The 21,265-nt window shown below is 41.1% G+C and overlaps 1 protein-coding gene across 1 annotated transcript in view; it reads left to right on the top strand.

Annotated features, from left to right (window-relative positions):
* Window positions 1-21,265, top strand: part of LOC121272162 (apoptosis-stimulating of p53 protein 2-like) — a 98,762-nt gene that overhangs the window by 9,048 nt on the left and 68,449 nt on the right. The window contains exons 2-4 of the mRNA XM_041178672.1: window positions 14,667-14,814; window positions 15,339-15,458; window positions 18,760-18,836. Coding sequence (XP_041034606.1) covers window positions 14,667-14,814; window positions 15,339-15,458; window positions 18,760-18,836 — 345 coding nt within the window. The remainder of the gene's footprint in view (window positions 1-14,666; window positions 14,815-15,338; window positions 15,459-18,759; window positions 18,837-21,265) is intronic.

Genomic DNA, 21,265 nt, shown 5'->3' with positions numbered 1-21,265 from the left:
TTTTACCTCTACCTTTTAGCCTATTTCGATCCCTTCCCCCCACCCCATCCCCACTAGGGCTATCTGTCCCTTGCTTGTCCTGCTTTCTACCCTTAATGTCACCATTCCACATTTCTTAGCTAATATCACCACCGTCAACACCTCTTTGTCCTTTTGTCTATGACATCTTTTGGCAATCTCCACCTATCACTGGCCCTCTATCCAGCTCTACCTGTCCGTCCGTCCGTGTCCCGTCGTGGCCCCCCCCCCCCCCCCAAAACCAGCTTATATTTCACCTCTTTTCTATTTTTCCTTAGTGCTGGTGAAGAGTCATACGGACTCGAAATGTTAACTGTATTCCTCTCTGCAGATGCTGTCAGAGCTGCTGAATTTTTCCAGGTATTTTTGTTTTTGTTTCCTCTTATAAGGCATAGTTTGTGATATCCAGCCTAGGCATTTACTGCAGCATAACATTTTCTGCAATTGCTCGCTGTTTTAGTAAACAATAAGTACAACCTAGAAGTAGCATTATAACATGCAAATAGTAAATGTCACTTCAGATTTTACTCAGTTATGGTGAAATTCATATTTTTCATGGCATTGGATATTTTGCTGCATTTAGGAACTTTTGCTGCATGTGAAGAAATGGCAGAGGGCACTGGATATAGCAAAGGCAACATCCTGACTGTAGTACTGAAGGCTTTGAAGACTTGTGCTCCAGAACTAGCTGCACTCCTAATCAAGCTGTTTCAGCTCAGCAACAACACTAGCATCTACACAACAATGTGCAAAATTATTCAGATATGTCCTTTCCACACAAAGGTCAGATCCAATCTAGTCAGTTACCACCCCATTAGTCGTCTCTCAGTCATAAACAATGTGATAGAAGGCATCATCAAGAGTGTTGTCAAATGGCACATGCTCAGCAACAACCTGTTTATCATTGCTCTGTTTGTTAACCTTGGTCTAAACATGGATGACAGAGCTGAATTCCAGAGGTGAGATCAAGGCAGCATTTAACCAAGCGTGATGTCAAGGAGCATTGACAAAATTGAAGTCAGTCGGAATCAAGGGGAGCACTGTCTACTGGCTGGACTTATACCTAGGCTAAAGGAGGATGGTTGTAGTTGTTGGGAAGGCAATCAGCCCCAGGACATTGTTGCAGGAGTTCTTCAGGTTAATGTCCTGGACCCAGCCATCTTCAGCTGGTTCATCAGTAACCTTCCCTCCAATGTAAGGTCAGAAGTGAGGATGTTCGCTGATAAATGCCCTGTATTCAATAGGAACTACTCAGATTTTGAAGCAGCCCATGCCCACATGGAGCAAGACCTGGACAAGATTCAGGCTTGGGCTGATACGTGGCAAGTAACATCTGTGCCACACAAGTGCCAGGCAAAGACTATCTCCAATAAGGGAGAATCTAATCATCTGTCCTTGACATTCAACAACATTACTGAATGCGTCACCATCAACATCATGGGGGGTTACCATTGACCAGAAACTTATTTGGATCAACCACATAAATACTGTGGCTACAAGAGCAGCTCAGAAGCTCTGAATTCTGCAGTGAGTAACTCACCTCCTGACACCCCAAAACCACCTTCAAGGCACAAGTCAGGAGTGTGATGGAATACTCTCCCCGTGCTTAGATGAGTGCAGCTCCAACAACATACAAGAAGCTCAACAGCATTCAGGACAAAGCAGCACACTTGATCACCTTAATCATTTAATCCCTCCACAACCAGTGCACAGTGGCAGTAGTGTACTATCCACAAGCTGCGCTGCAGCAACTTGCCAGGGCTCCTTTGGTAGAACCTTCCAGACCCATGACCTCTACCACATAGAAGGACAAGGAAACAGATGCATGGGAACACTGCCTACTGCATATTCCCCTCCATGCCACACACCATCCTGACTCCACTATATCACAGCTTCTTTACTGTTGCTGGGTTAAAGTCTTGGCACTAACAGCACTGAGAGTGTAACTGCACCATATGAACCGCAGTGGTTCGAGAAGGTGGCTCACCGCTGTCTTCTCAAGGGCACTTAAGGCTAGCATTTTTGTCCATCACTGCTTGTGTCTCTTTCAACCTATGAGCGAATAAAAAAAAATTGAAGATTGTTTGCTTTGGTATCATAGCAACTGAATTTTCATTCTCAGGAAGGGGTGTGGTTGGGAGAAAGTAAAATACCAAAGTGATTTGATCATCTGGATTATTTTGCATAGATGTGGGCAGTGCAATCTGCTCTTTATTCAGATGATAAGTTTGAATTTGTAGCAATTTGAAATTTTAGGAAATTCCCGCTGTGCTATTAATGTTGCTTAAATTATTGGAGATTTCAAATATTTTAGCACAAAACTAACTTTGAATAATCAGGACTACGCTGTTTATTGTGGAGGAGACCAGGAGCTGTAGTATGAAAATTTATGTTTAGAGAAGATAGGGCACTCTTGTATGTATATAGGTAAAATGATTGGAAATATGATGGTTACTTCTGAAAATATTGTTACAGTGAAAGCATTCTTTGAATTTTGGTGAAATATGTAGTATAGCACTATGCGCATTTTATATTTTCCTAACTGAATAAATAGAATAGCTCCTTTACTCTTGACAGTTTAAAAACTGGTTTGCTTGATCCAAAGCAGTTTAGAAGTGCTTATATTTTTTGTCCCCCTGTATAATTTGCCAATAACACTGCTAATTTTGTTTGAGTAAAAGTTGGCAAAAGCTCATATATCTTTTTAAAATCATTAAATAGTTTAAATAATTAGCATTCCACTATGTATGATGAGACCTTGATAATTCTGTTTGTGGACTGCCTTGACAAAAGATGCAATGACTAATATAAGCCTTGTTGCAAAATGGGAATAAAGTGTTTGGCTTCCAGCTGTTGGGTACTGTACCTCAATTTGCTCATTTATTGTGCCATTGTTCTGAGAAAGTGTTTTGGATCACTGTGATTTGTGTACTTTTCTAGATGTACATAAGCCTTATAAATTGCGTGGGGAAGTGTTTTGGGAATAGGAGAGGAAGCAGGGTGTGTGATGGTTGGTAAGTGTTTCATTTGTTTTAGGCCAGATAGAATTCCCTGCACATTGCTTTTGACCTTGCTATGGTTTGGAAACTTAGCTGCAACAATTCAAAGATTTTTTTCCAAAGTTGTGTTATAATGCTTGTGAATTCGATGTATGATCTCTTATTGATCAAATTTAGATGACATTATAGATTGAATAAAATAGAATAAATTATTCTTTTCTGGTTTATACTCAACATATACATTTTTTTAATATAGTCTTTCAGTACAGTAGTTAATTTGGAGGTTTAAAATTTGTACAAAATGATAGCTTGGTCATGATAATCTGTATTGAGATGAATAAGCATTGCCAGATTACAATGGGTAACATTGATATGTATGCATTGGCAGTACTACTAGGATTTGATTGCTATTTTCCTAAATTTCTAAGAACCTGCTGGGCCTTTTGATTTTTATTTTCCACCTTATTTGGGAAAGGGATAAACATTAAAGGCTGTATAATATCACAACTCCAATAGAAGGAAGTTTAGCTTCAGTTTGGGATGCAAGCTTTCCTGTGGCTGAGGAGTATAGTGATCCTGCAATTGTTCACCAAGTAATTTTTTTTAATCAAAACTCCACCTACAAAACATCACTTCCTGTTTTGTTACTCAGTTGTATGTTGGTTCGTGTGAACAGTAAACTTGGAGGTCAAGCCTTGCAGAGGTAGCTGGATAATCACTAGGTAAATTAACAGTTTTCTAATGAAAGTTGAATCTATTGTATAAAAGTTTTATATATCGAGATATGGTTGTGTGTCTAGTGGAATGGATTTTATTTTCTTCAAATGTGAATGTTTTGCAAATCATACTATATGCATGATGTCTGTTGTGCAGAAGATAATTACTTCAGATTCCAAGGGAGCATGCCACCTGTGTGCTGATCTCTTCAGTTAAGATATATGGTTGTCTGTACAAGCCTACAGCTATTAACATCTGAAACAAAAACAAAAATACCTGGAAAAACTAAGCAGGTCTGACAGCATCTGTGGAGAGGAATACAGTTAATGTTTCGAGTCTGTGTAACTCTTCACCAGAATAAGGAAAAATAGAAAAGAGGTGAAATATAAGCTGGTTTAAGGGGGGGCGGGGACAGGTAGGTTTAAAGGGAGGTGGGACAGGTAGAGCTGGATAGAGGGCCAGTGATAGGTGGAGATTGCCAGAAGATGTCATAGACAAAAAGACAAGGAGGTGTTGACGGTGGTGATATTAGCTAAGAAATGTGCTAGTGGTGACATTATGGGTAGAAAGCAGGACAAACAAGGGACAGATAGCCCTTGTGGGGGTGGGGTGGGGGAAAGGGATCGAAATAGGCTAAAAGGTAGAGATAAAACAGTGGATGGAAATACATTTAAAAATAATGGAAAAAGGTGGGAAAAGAAAAATACATTTAAAAAACATAAATTATTGGAAAAAGTGGGTGGGGATGGAGGAGAGAGTTCATGATCTGAAGTCGTTGAACTCAATGTTAAGCCTGGAAGGCTGCAATGTGCCTAGTTGGAAGATAAGGTGTTGTTCCTCCAGTTGCGTTGAGCTTCACTGGAACATTGCAGCAGTTCAGGGATGGACATAGCATGAGAGCAGGGTGGTGTGTTGAAATGGCAAGCAACAGGGAGGTCTGGGTCATGCTTGTGGACAGATCGAATGTGTTCCACAAAGCAGTCACCCAGTCTGCGTTTGGTCTCTCCAATGTAGAGGAGACTGCATTGGGAGCATCGAATGCAGTAGACTAAATTGAGGGAAATGCAAGTGAACTGCTGCTTCACTTGAAAGGAGTGTTTAGGCCCTTGGACACTGAGAGGAGGGGGGATGTAAAGGGGCAGGTGTTGCACCTTCTACGGTTGCATGGGAAGATGCCGTGGGAGGGGGTTGAGGTGTAGGGGGTGACAGTGGAGTGGACCAGGGTGTCCAGAGGGAACGATCCCTGTGGATTGCCACTGAGGGGCTGAAGAGAAGATGTGTTTGGTCGTGGCATCATGCTGGAGTTGGCGGAAATGGCGGAGGATGATCCTTTGAATGCGGAGGTTGGTGGGGTGGTAAGTGAGGACAAGGGGGACTCTATCATGGTTCTGGGAGGGAGAGGAAGGTGTGAGAGCGGATGCGCGGGAGATGGGCCGGACACGGTTGAGGGCCCTGTCAACCACAGTGGGTGGAAAACCTCGGTTATGGAAGAAGGATGACATGTCCGAAGAACTGATTTAGAAAGTGGCATCATCAGAACAGATGCGACGGAGGCGAAGGAACTGAGAGAATTGGATGGAGTCCTTCCAGGAAGCGGAGTGTGAGGAGCTGTAGTCGAGGTAGCTGTAAGAGTCGGTAGGCTTATAATGAATATTGGTGGACAGTCTATCACTAGAAATTGAGACTGAGAGATCAGGGAAGGGAAGTGTCAGAGGACCAGGTGAAAATGATGGAGGGGTGGAAATTGGAAGCAAAATTAATACATTTTTCCAGGTCCTTGACCTCTGTCTCAATTTCTGGTGACAGACTGTCCACCGATAGTCATTACAAGCCTATGGACTCCCACAGCTACCTCGACTACAGCTCCTCACACCTCGCTTCCTGTAAGGACTCCATCCCATTCTCTCAGTTCCTTTGCCTCCTTCGCATCTGTTCTGATGATGCCACTTTCCAAAACAGTTCACAGAATCACAGTGCAGAAGCGGCCCTTCAGCCCATTGAGTCTGCACCGACATGTGAGAAATATCTGACCTACCTACCTAATCCCATTAACCAGCACTTAGCCCATAGCCTAGAATGTTATGACATGCCAAGTCTGACATGTCTGTCTTCTTCTGTAACCGAGGTTTTCCACCCACTGTGGTTGACAGTGCCCTCAACCGTGTCCGGCGCATCTCCTGCGCATCTGCCCTCCCAGAACCATGATAGGGTCCCCTTTATCCTCACTTATCACCCCACCAGCCTCCGTATTCAAAGGATCATCCTCCGCCATTTCCGCCAACTCCAGCATGATGCCACCACCAAACACATCTTTCCCTCCACCCCCACCCCTGGCGACTTTCCGCAGGGATCGTTCCCTCCAGGACACCCTGGTCCACTCCTCCATCACCCTTTACACCTCAACCCCCTCCCATGGCATCTTCCCATGCAACCGTAGAAGGTGCAACACCTACCCCTTTACTTCGCCCCTCTTCACCGTCCAAGGGCCAAAAACTCCTTTCAAGTGAAGCAGCATTTCACTTGCACTTCCCTCAACTTATTCTATTGCATTCGCTGCTCCCAATGCGGTCTCCTCTACATTGGAGAGACCAAACGCAGACTGGGTGACCACTTTGTGGAACACCTTTGGTCTGTCCGCAAGCATGACCCAGACCTCCCTGTCATTTGCCATTTCAACACACCACCCTGCTTTCATGCCCACATGTCCATCCTTGACCTGCTGCAATGTTCCAGTGAAGCTCAATGCAAACTGGAAGAACAGCACCTCATTTTCCGACTAAGCACTTTGCAGCCTTCCAGACTTAACATTGAGTTCAATGACTTCAGATCATGAACTCTCTCCTCCATCCCCACCCCCTTTCCGATCCCCCTTTTTTCCAATAATTTATATATATTCTTTTCCCACCTATTTCCATTATTTTTAAATGTATTTCCAGCCATTGTTTCATCTCCACCTTTTAACTTATTTCGATCCCTGCCCCCACCCCACCCCCACTAGGGCTATCTGTTAATTGCTTGTTCTGCTTTCTACCCTTAATGTCACCTTTAGCACATTTCTTAGCTAATATCATCACCATTAACACCTCTTTGTCCTTTTGTCTGTGACACCTTTGGCAATCTCTCCTTTGCCTCTACCTATCAGTGGCCCTCTACCCAGCTCTACCTGTCCCACCCCCCTCAACCAGCTTTTATTTCACCTTATTTCTTATTCCCTCAGTTCTGATGAAGAGTCAGACGGACTCGAAACGTTAACTGTATTCCTCTCTGCAGATGCTGTCAGACCTGCTGAGTTTTTCCAGGTATTTTTGTTTTTGTTTCAGATTTACAGCATTTGCAGTATTTTGCTTTTAGCTATTATCATCTCTTTGATAAAGTACTGTACTGCTTTTGAGATGTATCTTGTAATAGAAGTGCACAAAGCCAAAATATTTATTTCAAGCCAGCAGCAAGCGGTTGATGTCATGAATGAAAAATAATGAAATACAAAAGGCAATCCTAGAGAATGAAAGTGATTCAAGAATTAATGGAGAACTAAAAGTATACACCATGTAGTTATGTGGTTTGGTGTTTCATCAGACTTCGAGTTGGCTCTTCGAACTTTTCTTTTTAAAACTGACACAAACCAGATAACGTTTTCATCAATCTTAAATTGGAGACACAAATCCGAGGGTTGTTTTTAATGCATTCAAATTAGTTTTTTTTAATAATGGAGAATTACTTTGTTAGGTAATACATTAGACATATTTGTGCAAACATTTCAAAGTATTATCTTTTGTGGTAAAATTAAACTAATTTTGACTGCAGTGTGATAGAAATTTTTAGCAATTTATTATATGCCATGGATCATTGACACTGGAGCAGGAGTAGCCACTTGGCCCTTTGAGCCTGCTCCACCATTCAGTAAGATCATGGCTCTGCCTTGAACACATTCAAAGACTCTTGCTTCCACTGCCTTTTGAAGAAGGGAGTTCCAAAGACACTCTACCCTCTGAGAGAAAAAAATTCTTCTCATCTCTCTCTTAATTGGGTGATCCCTTAATTTTAAACTTTTTAATTTTAATTGACCCCTAGTTCTAGATTCTCCCACAAGAGGGAAACATCCTCTCCACATCCACTCAGTCAAGACCCCTCAGGATCTTTTATGTTTCAATCAAGTTGCCTCTTACTCTTCTAAATTCCAGTGGATACAAGTCTAACCTGTCCAGCCTTTCCTCATAAGACAACCCGCCCATTCCTGGTAGTAGTCTAGTAAACCTCGTCTGAACTGCTTCCAATGCATTTACATCCATCCTTAAATAAAGCAGAACAATACTGTACACAGTACTCCAGATGTGGCCTCACCAGTGTCCTATACAACTGAAGCATAATCTCCCTACTTCTATATGAAATTCCCCTCACAATAAACAATAACATTCGATTAGCTTTCCTAATTACTTGCTGTACCTGCTACTAGCCTTTTTTGATTCGTGCACTAGAACACCCAGATCCCTTTGAATCTCAGAGCTCTGCAATCTCTCACCATTTAGATAATATGCTTTTATTCTTCCTGCCAAAATTGATAATTTCACATTTTCCCACATTCTCCATTTGTCAGATCTTTGCCCACTCACTTAACCTATGTCCCTTTTATAGCTTCCTTATGTCCCCATCACAACTTATTTTCCGACCGATTTTGTGTCATCAGCAAATTTAGCGCCTTACTTCCTGTCCCTTCTTCCAAGTCATTTATACACATAAAAAGTTGAGGCCCCAGCACTTACCCCTGTGGCACACCATTCATTACATCCTGCCAACCAGAAAAAGACTTGTTTATGGCTATCTTCTGTTTCTTGTTGGCTAGCCAATCTTCTATCCATCACCATATGTTACTCCCTACACCATAAGCTTTTATTTTCCACATTAACCTCTGATGTGGCACCTTATCAAATGCCTTCTGGAAACCAAATTACAGTACATCCACTGGTTCCCCGTTATCCACAGCACATGTGACTCCTTCAAAGAACTTCAAAAAATCAGTTAAATGTGGTTTCCCTTTCACAAAACATGTTGACTCGGCCTGATTGGCTTGAGTTTTTCTAAGTCCCCTGCCATAACATCTTTAATGATAACTTCCAATATTTTCCCTATGACAGATGTTAAGCTAATTGGCCTATAGTTCCTTCTTTCTGTCTCCCTCCTTTTTCGAATAGAGGAGTCATGTTTGCTATTTTCCAATCTAATGGCACCTTCTTTAAATCCATTAAAACCAATGCATCAACTATCTGACTAGCCATTTCTTTTAAGACCCTAGGATGATATCCATCAGGACCCAGGTAATTGCCAAGTCCTCAGCTCCAGTAATTTGCTGGGTACCACTTCACTGGTGGTTGTAATTTCCTAAGTTCCTCCCCACCTTCCAATTCCTGATTTACAGCTATTTTTGGGATGTTACTTGTATCCTCTATAGTGAAGACTCTTGCAAAATACCTGTTCGTTTCATCTGCCATCTCTTCATTTTCCATTATTAATTCTCCAGACTCACTTTGTATTGGACTAACGTCACTTTGTATTGGACTAACGTCACTTTGTTAACTCCTTTCTTATTTAAGTATCTATAGAAACAGAAACTCTTATTATCTGTCTTTATATTTTTAGCTAGCTTTTTCTGTACTCCGTTTCCCTCCCTTAGTAATCTTTTTGTCATTCTTTGCTGTTCTTTATATTCTTTACAATCTTCAGACTTGTAAGCTGTTTTTGCGCAACTTTATGCTTTTCCTTTAAGTTTGATACTGTCTTTAACTTTTTCAGTTAGCCGTGGATGGTGGGTCCTCCCCTTGGAATTTTTCTTTCTCATTGGGATGTGTCTATTCTGTGTATTCAAATATCCCTTTAAATGTCTGCCACTATATCTCTATTGACCTATCCCTTAACCTAATTTTCCAGTTCACTTCAGTTAGCTGTGCTTTCATGTCCTCATAATTGTCTTTATTTAAGTTTAAAGTACTAGTCTTGCACCCACTTTTCTCTCCCTCAAACTGAATATAAAATTCAATCATATTATGATTGCTGCTATCTGCCAAACCCACAAGAACAGGCACATTATTGTTTTTAAATTGATAGTGTGGGCCAAGTTTCAAAGGGCAATACGTTTTGAAAGTTGAAAAGAGCATTGAAGGCAAAAAAGGGACTTTATGTCGTGCCACATTAGTGTACAGTTATGCTCCTTAAATTCAGGTAATGCATCAAAATGTCTGCCATTCTTACAGAGATTTATGTAGATGTAGGATGGTCTTTTAACTGTTTCCCCTTCGTAGTTATGTAACAGCCTTGCTGCTGTGATAACAACTGTGTGAAGAGGATAGCAGCAGACTTCAGGAGGCTATAGACCAATTGGTGAAATAGGAAGATAGAGTGCAGATGGAATTTAATTCAGCGTATGGTAGTGGGAAGGGATGTGTTTTGAGAGGAAGAATGACGAGAAGCTATATAAGGTAAATGCTACAAAGCAGGTGCAGGAGCAGAGAGATCTGATGTGTATATACAGACATCTTTGAAGGTGGTAAGATGGGTTGATAAAGCTGTTTTTCTTTTAAATAAGCACATGTAGCCCTTGGCTTTAGAAATAGTAGCATAGAATACAAAAGCAAAAAAGTTGAACTAATATTTTATAATTCACTGGTTAGACCTCAGCTAGAGCGCTGTGTCTAATTCTGGGAACCACCCTTCAGGCAGAATGTCAAAGCCTTGGAAAAGATGCAGTAGAATTTTGGTAGAATTATACCAAGGGCGAGGAGCAGTTCTGTGCAAGTTCATCCATCTGAAACATTAACTGTTTCATGCTCCACATTTGCTGCCTGATTCCAACATTTTCTAGTTTTATTTCCAGTTTGTTTAAATTCAACTGACTGTATGTATCCTGCCCTGCAATAAGTTGCACTTGTCCATCACTTCCATTCTTGCTTACCTATCTCCACCGCACCCCTCCAATGTATTGAATTTAAAATCCTTGTCTTCATCTCCAAATCCCCTATGACATATTTCACCCATTTTTAAGTATCTCCTCCAGCCTTGCATTCTCTTCTGTAGCCTTTGAACAGAAGAGCATAGGAATTGGGAGTAGGCCATTCGAACCTTCAAGCTTGCTCCACCATTCAGTAAGCCCATGGCTGATTTTCTACCTCAAGCTCTCCTTCCTGTACTATTCACATATCCCTTAATTCTTTTACTGTCCAAAAACCTATTGATCTCTGTCCTGAATACACTCCATAATGGAGCATCCATCGCTATCTGGCATATAGAATTAAGATTCACCACTCCTTGAATGAAGAAATTTTCCCTTGTTTGAGTCCTAAATGGCTGATCCCTTAACCTGACACTGTGACCGCTAGCTCTAGACATCCCAGCCAGGGGAAATAGTCTTCAAGGATACCATCCATCATGCTCTGTGGCATCACCGCTGTGCTAAATGGGACAGACTCAGAACAGATCTAGCACGTCAAAACTGGGCATCATGAGGCACTGTGGCAATCAGTGGTTGCAGAATTGCATTCAGCCACAATCTGTAACCTCATGTCATATCCCTCACTCTATCATTACCATTAAACCAGGGGATCAACCCTGGTTCGATGGGGTGTAGGAGAGCATGACAGCCACAACAGCAGCCATACCAAAAAAATGAAGTGCCAACCTTTGAAGGTACTAAATAGGGCTGCATGCATGTCAAATAGCAGAAGCTGTATGCTATAGACAGAGTCAAGTGATCCCACAACCAGTGGATCGAATCAAAGCTCTATAGTCCCGCCGCATCCCCTGTCATAGGGGATTTGGAGATGAAGACGAGGATTTTAAATTCAATATATTGGCGGGTTGCGGTGGAGATAGGTAAGCAAGAATGGAAGTGCTGGACAAGTACAACTTATTGCAGGGCAGGATACATACAGTCAGTTGAATTTAAACAAACTAGAAATAAAACTAGAAAATGTTGGAACCAGGCAGCAAATGTGGAGCACGAAACAGTTAATGTTTCAGGTGGATGAACTTGCACAGAACTGCTCCTCACCCTTGGTACAATTCTACCAAATCTCTACTGCATCTTTTCCAAGGCTTCAACATCCTACCTGTGAATGGTGGACAGTTAAACAACTAACTAGAGAAGGAGGCGACTCCAAAAATATTCCCATCCTCAATGATGGGGGAGCCCAGCATGTCAATGCAAAAGTCAGAAGTGCCAAGTGGATGCTCCATCTCGGCCTCCTCCTAAGGTTCCCGCCATCATAGAAGGCAGTGCTCAGAAAATTCACTCCATGTGATAGCAAGAAATGGCAATGGGTACAGAAAGGCTATGGGCCCTGACAATATCCCGGCAATAGTACTGAAGACTTGTGCTCTGGAGGTATCTGCACCCTGAATCAAGCAGTTCCAGTACAGCTGCAATGCAGGCATCTACCAACAATATGGGAAATTGTCCAGAAATATCCTGTCCACAAAAAGCAGGACAAATCCAGCCAACTATTATTCCATCATTCTACCTTTTAATATTAGCAAAGTGATGAAAAATGTTGCGAACAGCACAATCAGTCAGCACCTACTTGTCAGCAACAAGCAGCTTACCTAAGCTCAGTTTGGGTTTTGCCTGGGCCACTCAGCTGCAGACCTCATTACAGCCTTGGTCCAAATATCTCTCAAAAGAACTGAATGCCAGAGGTGAGGTGAGAGTGACTGCCCTTGACATCAAAACAACTTTTCAGGAGCCAGAGAAAATCAGGCAGAAAACTCTCCCACTGGTTGAAGTCATACTGAACACAAAGGAAGATGTTTGTGTTTGTTGGAGGGCAATCATCTCTGCCCCAGGACATCAGTGCAAGAGTTTCACAAGACGTCTTCAGCTGCTTCATCAATGACCATTCCTCCATTGCAAAGTCAGAAGTGGGGATGCTCATGGCTGATTTCACAGTGTTCAGTTCCATTTGCAACTATTCAGATACTGAAGCAGTCCATACCCACATGGAGTGTAACTTGGACAACATTCAGGCTTGAGCTGATAAGTGGCAAATGACATTCGTGCCACACAAGTACCAGGCAATGACCATCTCCAAAAGAGAGAATTAACCATTAGCCCTTGATATTCAATGACAATACCATTGTTGAATCCCACATCAAAAACATCCTGAGGCTTACCATTGACTAGAATTAACTGAATCTGCCATATAAATACTGTGACAACAAGAGCAGGTCAGAACCTGGGAATCCTGTGGCAAGATACCGCAACAATACCCAAAGCTTGACAACATCCAAGACAGAGCAGCCCGTTTGCTCAGCGACCCATTCATCATCTTGAAACATTCACTTCCTCCACTCCCGGCACACAGTGGCAACTGTGCATACCATCAATGAGATGCACTGCAGCAACTAACCAAGCTTCCTTCAACAGCACCTTCAAAATCCACAACTTTTACCACCTAGGAGGACAAGGGAATGCCATCACCTGCAAGTTCCCCTCCGAGCCACAAACCATCTTGACTTAGGATGATATCACTGTTCCTTCACTGGGTCAACATCCCAAAACTCCCTCCCTAACAACACTGTGGGTGTACCTACACCACATGGACTGTTGTGGTTCAAGAAGGCAGCTCAACCAACACCTTCTCCAGAGTAATTTGGAGTAGGTGACAAACGCTGGCCTTGCCAGCGACACCCACTTATACTTTAATGAGTATTGTTCAGAAGTGATGAATCACCTCAATGAGGATAGATCTCCCATGCCAGTGCCTGCTGTGAATGCAGCTAAGAATGTTTCGAGGCACTTAATCCTCCGCAAGACCAAGATTTGTTTGTGCTTCAGCTAAACCTTATTTATCCAGGAAATACATCAGCTGCATTAGCTGATTCTCAACATTATACATTAATCCATATAGGCTGTAGAAAATACTTGTGAAACTTCAAACCTTCATTCACTGATCTTTTGAAATACTTGGACAGAGTTGACATCTGAGTTCTGTCCCTGACAGATTTAGCTGTTAAATTCTAAACCAGCTTTGTTTGAGTGTGCATTAGCTGACAAACCTTTGGATCCTTCAGTGCTGTTTTATCCTTGTCTCTGTGCAATCAGCAATTACTGTGATCAAAATGTAAGACACTCTTTCTTGGCTGAAGTCATGTCTAGGTGCACTCTATCACAGTAGTACCCATCCTAATTAACTTTTTCTGTTAGAAGAGAGAGGACTCTTCTAATTCCATTAATTCCACCCCCACCAATCCCCTGCTCTTTTATTCATGCCATGGGATATTTGCATTCACCTGAGTGGATATATGATTTTTAATGTCCTATTCTGTAGATGATACTTCTGACTGTGCAGTGTACCCTCAGTGGTGCACTGAAATGTCATCTGAGATTATTCTCATAATGAAGGCTTTTGCTCCTTTTTAAATATTTGGAGGAGCCTGTTTTACTGTTTGTTTCTTGTGTTGAGGTGAAATCGAGCTAGGCTAGGTATCTGAAGGACTAAAAAATGATATTCTTCAACATATTTAAAATTTTAAATTGAAAGTCAAGCATCTTATTTTAGATTTTTTATAAGAAAAGGGCTATTCCAAAAATCAGTAGAGGTGATATTTGAATTTTTTTTAAAGCAACATGCTGTCATAAAATGTATGTCCATTGCTGAATATTCTATTTCAGAAACTATAATGTAAAAATCTAAAAACTGGAAATATGTGCTTAAACCTAGCTTAAATCTAACCATGCATAGTGATTTGGTTTATTTACCAGGCCATGGGTTAGCATTTTGCAGTAGGCTGCTGTTGGTTGATTGCAGTAACAGATTGATGCTGATCAAGGATAAATTTACAATTATGGACCAGATGATGTTTGAATTAAAAGAAGGCTTACATGAACTTCATTATGGCGACAGAAAAAGCCATCTTAGTAAAGTTTTTCCCTTTCTTTTGATGTAGATGTTTCTCACTGTGTACCTGAGCAACAATGATCAGCATTACACAGAGGTACCAATCACCCCAGACACCACATGTCGAGATGTTATTGGTTACTGCAAAGAACCAGGAGAGGTGGACTGTTATTTGGCTGAGCGCTGGCATGGTGGTGGTAAGTAAAACCTTGTTTTAGCCAATATTCATATGTTCCAGCTGTGTCGTGACTAGAGGTTGGACAGTCACCATCGGCTTTTTGTTTTTTATTGGGGGCACAACACAAACATACTGCAAAAAGGCTGTTAGTTTCGTTAATGAAATAATAATGGAGCTGATGCAAATTATCAGACATGAGCAAATACAAAAAAATTTAACCAGTTAATTTGAGGTAGCTTACTCTTGAATTTTGGGGAGCACTAACATATTGTACCACAATGGTAGGCAGCAGCTTGTCTTAACTGGAAGCACTTTGGGGCAGATTGTAAGCTTGGAGAATGCTACATAAATAGAATGTAGTTTTCCTGGATGAAATGTTAAACCACAGTCCTGTTTATTTGGTATAGTATTAAAAGGCAGTAGGTAGATGAAATGAATAGATATTTTGTACGTCACAGGTGTGTAAGGACAGAAATCTTTTAAATAGCAGGAGTAACAGACAGCTATGTTTAAAATAAGTAATTTAATTGTTCCTCCTTGTAGAACGTGCCATCGCAGACAACGAGCGTATATATGATATTTTGCAGCAATGGGGAGTACAGAGAAATGATGTTTGTTTCTACTTGCGCCATGAGCGTCCACCAAACGCTACTCGGGATGCAGGTAAGATTTGTGTAACATTTGTTCAGCCCAGCTTGAGGAGCTTTTAGGAGACTGAAGTCAGTTCATTTTCAGGTTAATTTGTTTCCATTGGTAGTTTATTTTTGAACGGTTCCAGCGCACTTTTCAATATTTTGTTTTACGTGGTGATAACTTCTGGAATTACATTTTAGTGGATAAACAGGTTTGTATAAACAGAACTAGTAAATCTAGCCTGCTGGAACTTGGGTGACTGCATAGGTGTTTAAATGCTTGTTGCAATAGACTGCACCACCGTTTGATTTTTTGTATGAAAAATTTGTGCAAATTTTCCAACTGACTGTAGCATTCTGAGAAGTACATGTTATTTTGCTCATCAGCATATAATTATTTTAGTTCAATGGCACAAAAACCTCCTTCAGTGGGTATTTCGTATCTATCCTTTGAGAAATTCAGTAGAATGGGAACTGAACCTCTCTGACACATTTGGTGCTCCAGAGTTCTGTTTTTTTAAAATATGGTTTCCTATTTTGAGAATTTTAACGAGCAGTTAATTTGAATTCAGGTTGGGAGAACAATTTTGAAATTTATAGACCAGTGCTGGTGACGGCTCTTTAAACTTCTGCCCGTTTTCCATTACAGCATCTCTGCCCATGCCAGTTATGAATTTTTTTATTGAGAGGCCAAGATGTGGCTTTCCCAATATATCAATTCAACTATATGTTGTAATTTGTTGTGTTGAACAATAGTTTTGCATGAGTGTCAGAGGAAATAGTTACACCATCAAATTCTTAATTTTAAACACCTGTTAGACTGCTATCTTAACATTTACTGGACTAATGCTCTGGAGACATGAATTCAAATCCCACTATGGCAGCTGGTGGAATTTAAATTCATTCATAAACCTAATAAATTAATAAATCGAATAAAATGCTAGCCTCATTAATGATCATGAAACTACAGGTTTGATGTGAAAACCCAACTCGTTCACTCATGCCCTTCCACCATCCTTATCCAGTCTGGGTTTACACATGACTTCAGATCTAGGGCAATATGGTTGATTATTAACTTCCCCCTGAAATGGTAGAGCAAGCCGCTCAGTTGCATTAAAGCACTGCAGAAAAAAAGCACTGGTGTAACTACACCAAATAAACTGCAGCAATTCAAGAAGGTGGCTCACCACCACCCTCTGAAGAGCAGTTAAGAATGGGCAGTAAATGGTGGCTTTGCCATTCACTTGGGACATTCAAGTCCCAAGAACAAATTAAAAAAAAACAGATTGAAGTAGAGAGCAGAATAAACTTTGAGGAAAAATGTAGTGGAGACTGCAATACGTAGATATGTTACAATAAATGGGCAGATATCTTACAACATAAATGTGATGTACTGTACATTTTTGAGGGGAAAAAATAAGCAAAATATACCTTCAATTGAAAAAATTTCTGTGGAGTGGGAGAACAGAGAAATCTCAGAGCTAAATATATAAATCAAAAGTAATATTACAGGTGGTGATGGGTGGGGGAAAGTAATTAGCAGGGCAAATAGGAATTCTATGTTCTGTATACAAGTTTGTTTACAAATTCAGGTCCGTTTCCATGAACAGTTTGAATCCCATTTTTTAATGAGAGTTGGCTCAGACTGCACTAGCGTTCATGTAATAGTGTAACCCACAGGCAAGCAATAGTTTCTCTTATTATGTACTGGATATTTGCCTCCACTTACTCATCATTCCTAAACTTACTGACCTGCAATAGCTTCCCATCCCCCAACAAACTGAAGTTAAAATTCCTTGCTACCCCACAAGCCCCCTCCATCGCCTCGCCCTACTTCTTGATCTACTGTCCCCTTTTGCAACCTCTAGTCCTTTGGTGCTAGATTCTTGTACATAAGCATCGCCTTTTATAGCAAAGTCACTTAAGCTCTACTCAGTAGGACTTGTTCTGTGAACACTTTTGCCTCTCAACATCTTAATTTTAAACTCTTCTCAAAAAACATTTCTTCAACAACTTTTGGGCATGTCTGCTAACCCCATCTTAAGATAATAAATAGCTCTGCTGGAAAGTAGGGAGGGAGGACCAATTATGGTGCCTGATAAATTTTGTGAAATCATTGATAGTGCACCACCAGCTTTATCTCCCTTGTACGCTGACCATAATGCTAATTCTCTCAAGAGTTAGAAGTGTAATCAAAAAACATTGACATGGTCAACTATTGTAGAATCAGCTATGTAATGAGGAGGGAAATGTTTCCTAGCAAATTCTACTTCTATGTCATTACTTACAAGAATCAGCTACAGCTAAATCCATCCAATAAAGAAGTAATACGGGCTCAAATCAGTCCTTTGCTAGACTTACTCAGTAGAACATTTCACTTCAACAAAAAAAAACTATTCTACTAAACTTTACCCTAAGAACCAAGAATAAGCCAATCATATTAAGGTCCCTAATTCTGTGATAGAATGGCTAATGAGAAAAGCCAATGCTATATCTAGCTTGTAAGATAAAACTATACTGGCGTTTTGCGCATTCTTGTCCCCCTGGGGCTCAACATTTTTCTTCAGCTTATGCCTTCTCATTTGATATATGTATTTTCACTTGATGCACAGAAAAATGCTGGATTAATCGGTGAATAACTTAAAATCTCTACACTTAGTAAAGTGCAATGGGATGCTTTTATTGGAGTGTTGATGAACGAGAGCTGAGCTCGAGGCTTTTCTCAGGTATTCCCAATCTGTTATTAATCAAGTAGTTGTGTTTGCATTGTGCTTGCTTTAAGCACGATTTATTCAAGTGTATATTAGATTATGCTAAGTCACTGATTTGCCTGTTAGTATTTATGATTTCTTCAAATTTTGGAATTCTAGACACCACTTGGTCAATTTCGTTAGATGGCAGCCTTTTTAAAATTTGAATTCAGAGGTATTTTGTTATTAAGCCACTTAATGCGCGCACACATCTGTTTGTCATAGGGCTAAACTAAACAGTGATGTAAAATAAATCCACTTCTCCAGTTTCAGTGCTACTATTGTGCTCCTTTGTTTTTTTTTCAAAACCCTGTTTTCTCATTTTCTCTTCCTCCTGAACTGTTAAAGTTTACTTTCTCTTTACTATGAATTTTAATATTTCACTTTTAGTAAAACATCCACCCTCACCTAGAGCTGGCTAGATCGCAGTGGGAACAAAGTGTTGTACAACGATGAAGCTCTTTGTTTCTGCCAAACAATTGTTTCTGGGTGGAGTCCGAAATCACAGCTGTTGAACACAATGAATTTTTACGTGCCACATGTAACCACTATTTATTTTAAATAAAAACTTTTCTTTCACAGGCTGTTTGAGACTACAGGATCCAATGTTGAAGAGAAACCGAGGGCAGGGTACTACAGATAGACAGATGGAAAATGGAGTAAGTAGAGTCAATTGTTTATTTTTGATAAGTCTAACCTTTTTTTATTGTGTGTGGATAGTGCAAAGGCTGTGGGTCCTGACAGTATTCCGGCAGTGGTGCAACTACAACACTGGCATCTACCCGGCTGTGTGGAAAATTGCTCAAATATGTCCTGTATACAAAAAGCAGGACAAATCCAACCTGGCCAATTGCCGCCTCATCAGTCTACTCTCAATCATCAGTAAAGTAATGGAAGGGGTCATCAACATTGCTATCAAAAGGCACTTGCTTAGCATTAACCTGCTCACTGATGCCTAGTTTGGGTTCTGCCAGGGCCACTCAGCTGTTGACCTCATCACAGCCTTGGTTCAAACATGGACAAAACAGCTGAACGCTTGAGGTGAGAGTAACTCCCCTTGACATCAAGGCAGCATTTGACTGAGTGTGGCATCAAGGAGCCCTAGCAAAACTGGAGTCAATGGGAATCAGAGGGAAAACTCTCCGCTAGTTGGAGTAATACTTCCCACAAGGGAAGGTGGTTGTGGTTGTTGAAGGTCAGTCATCTCGGCTCCAGAACATTACTGCAGATCAGAGGCAAGGAGTAGTGTGACGGGTAACCCACCTCTTGACTCCCCAGAGCCTGCCCTCCATCTACAAGGCACAAGTCAGGAGAGTGATGGAATACTCCCAACTTGTCTGGATGAGTGCGGCTCCCACAACACTCAAGAAGCTTGACATCATCCAGGACAAGGCAGCCTGCTTGATTAGCATCGCATCCACAAACTTTCACTTCCTCCACCACTGCTGCACAGTAGCAGCAGTGTGTACCATCTACAAGATGGCACTACAGGAATTCACCAAGGCTCCTTCAATAGCACCTTCCAAACCCACAACTACTAACATTGAGAAGGATAAGGGCAGCAGAGAGATGGGAATACCACCACCTAGAAGTTCCCCTCCAAGCCACTCACCATCCTGATTTGGGAATGTTTTGCTGTTCCTTCACTGTCTCTGGGTCAAAATCCTGGAACTCTCTTCCTAAAAGCATTGGGTATACCCACACCACATGGACTGCAATGGTTCAAGAAAGCAGCTCACCACTACCTCCTCAGTGGCAACTAGGGATCGGCAATAAATGCTGGATCAGCCAACGAAGCCCACATCCCATGAATGAGGACTTAGGCATGCTGGTGAAATGGAAACACACACGATAGATCAACTTTAATGCTGAGAAATGATCCATTTTGGAAGGAAAAAACTGAGGAGAAGAAATGTATTAATGAAATGCACCAATTTTAAAGTGGACACAGGAAAAGAGAGAGGCACCTCGGTTTTTTACCCAGCATGTACAGGAACGAGAGCGACTCGCGCTCTCTCTCTCTCGCGCGAGCATGCTCTCTCTCTTGCACGCCACTCTCTCTCGCGCACACTCTCAATCTCTCTCGTGTATGCGCGCTCTCAATCTCTCTCAATCTCTGTCCTGTTTTCTGTTTGGGATTGAATCATATCTTAAAATTGTTCAGCGTCACTGTTTAAAATAACAAGTCACTTTTCTTCGTTTTTTTTACTTAAAGATTCAATTTGGAGCTCGGAATCTCAGTTTGATGGCGTTTCGAGAGTCAAGTGTGTACAATTTTGTTGGAAAAGGGGCAGAAGCAGTTTTAATTCAGACATTGTGGAAATTTGTGTGATCTTTTCACAGAAACGAAATGGGATGATGAATAATGGTGCAAGTTTTTGTTAATTGTAAGAGATTGTGTCTCTTGCAGTTCGCAGGAGTTTACAGCTTCATGACCTAAGACAATGGGATGTTTAAGCAATGTCTTAACAAAATTCAAATTCTTCACACCAGTGGAAGAACAAGAGAAGGTTGACAATATACAAGCACTGGGACAGACAGACAATAGCATTAGGAAGATTATTCTTCTCTCCTGAGCTAAAGATTGAATAAAAACGAGAGTTCAAACCCCACACTGGCACGCTGTGAAATTTGATTTCTGTTTTCCTAAAAATTAATTAAAAAACCTACAATTACAAATTCCTGGGACAGCGCAGAGGGAATTTTCCTCTGTTGTTTGCTTGGGAGTGTTTGACGAATTGTGTAGGGTTAAGGGCTGATTTGAACAATCATTTTAAAATAAGCAAACATAGAGGGTTGATAAAGAGCAACAATTTCTGCTGGTTGGGGGACATTAAATTTTAGACTTTCAGGAGTGAGATTAAGAAACAATTCGTCATGCCAGCTGTGGTATTAGTTTGGAACTCTCCTGCAAACAGCAAATGATGCTAAGCTGCTTGGTAATATTTAAATCTGAGGTTCACTAAATTCTATTATCCAAAGTTGTGAAGAGATATGGGAAAAAGTTGCTTTTATGGAATTAGATCACAGATCAGCAGTGATATCCTGTTGAATGCAGTGGCGCTCTGGGTGTGTGTGTGGGGCGCTC

This window comes from Carcharodon carcharias, chromosome 2, assembly GCF_017639515.1.
Source record: "Carcharodon carcharias isolate sCarCar2 chromosome 2, sCarCar2.pri, whole genome shotgun sequence".
Lineage (NCBI taxonomy): Eukaryota > Metazoa > Chordata > Chondrichthyes > Lamniformes > Lamnidae > Carcharodon > Carcharodon carcharias.
This window is presented reverse-complemented; position numbering and strand designations above follow the sequence as displayed.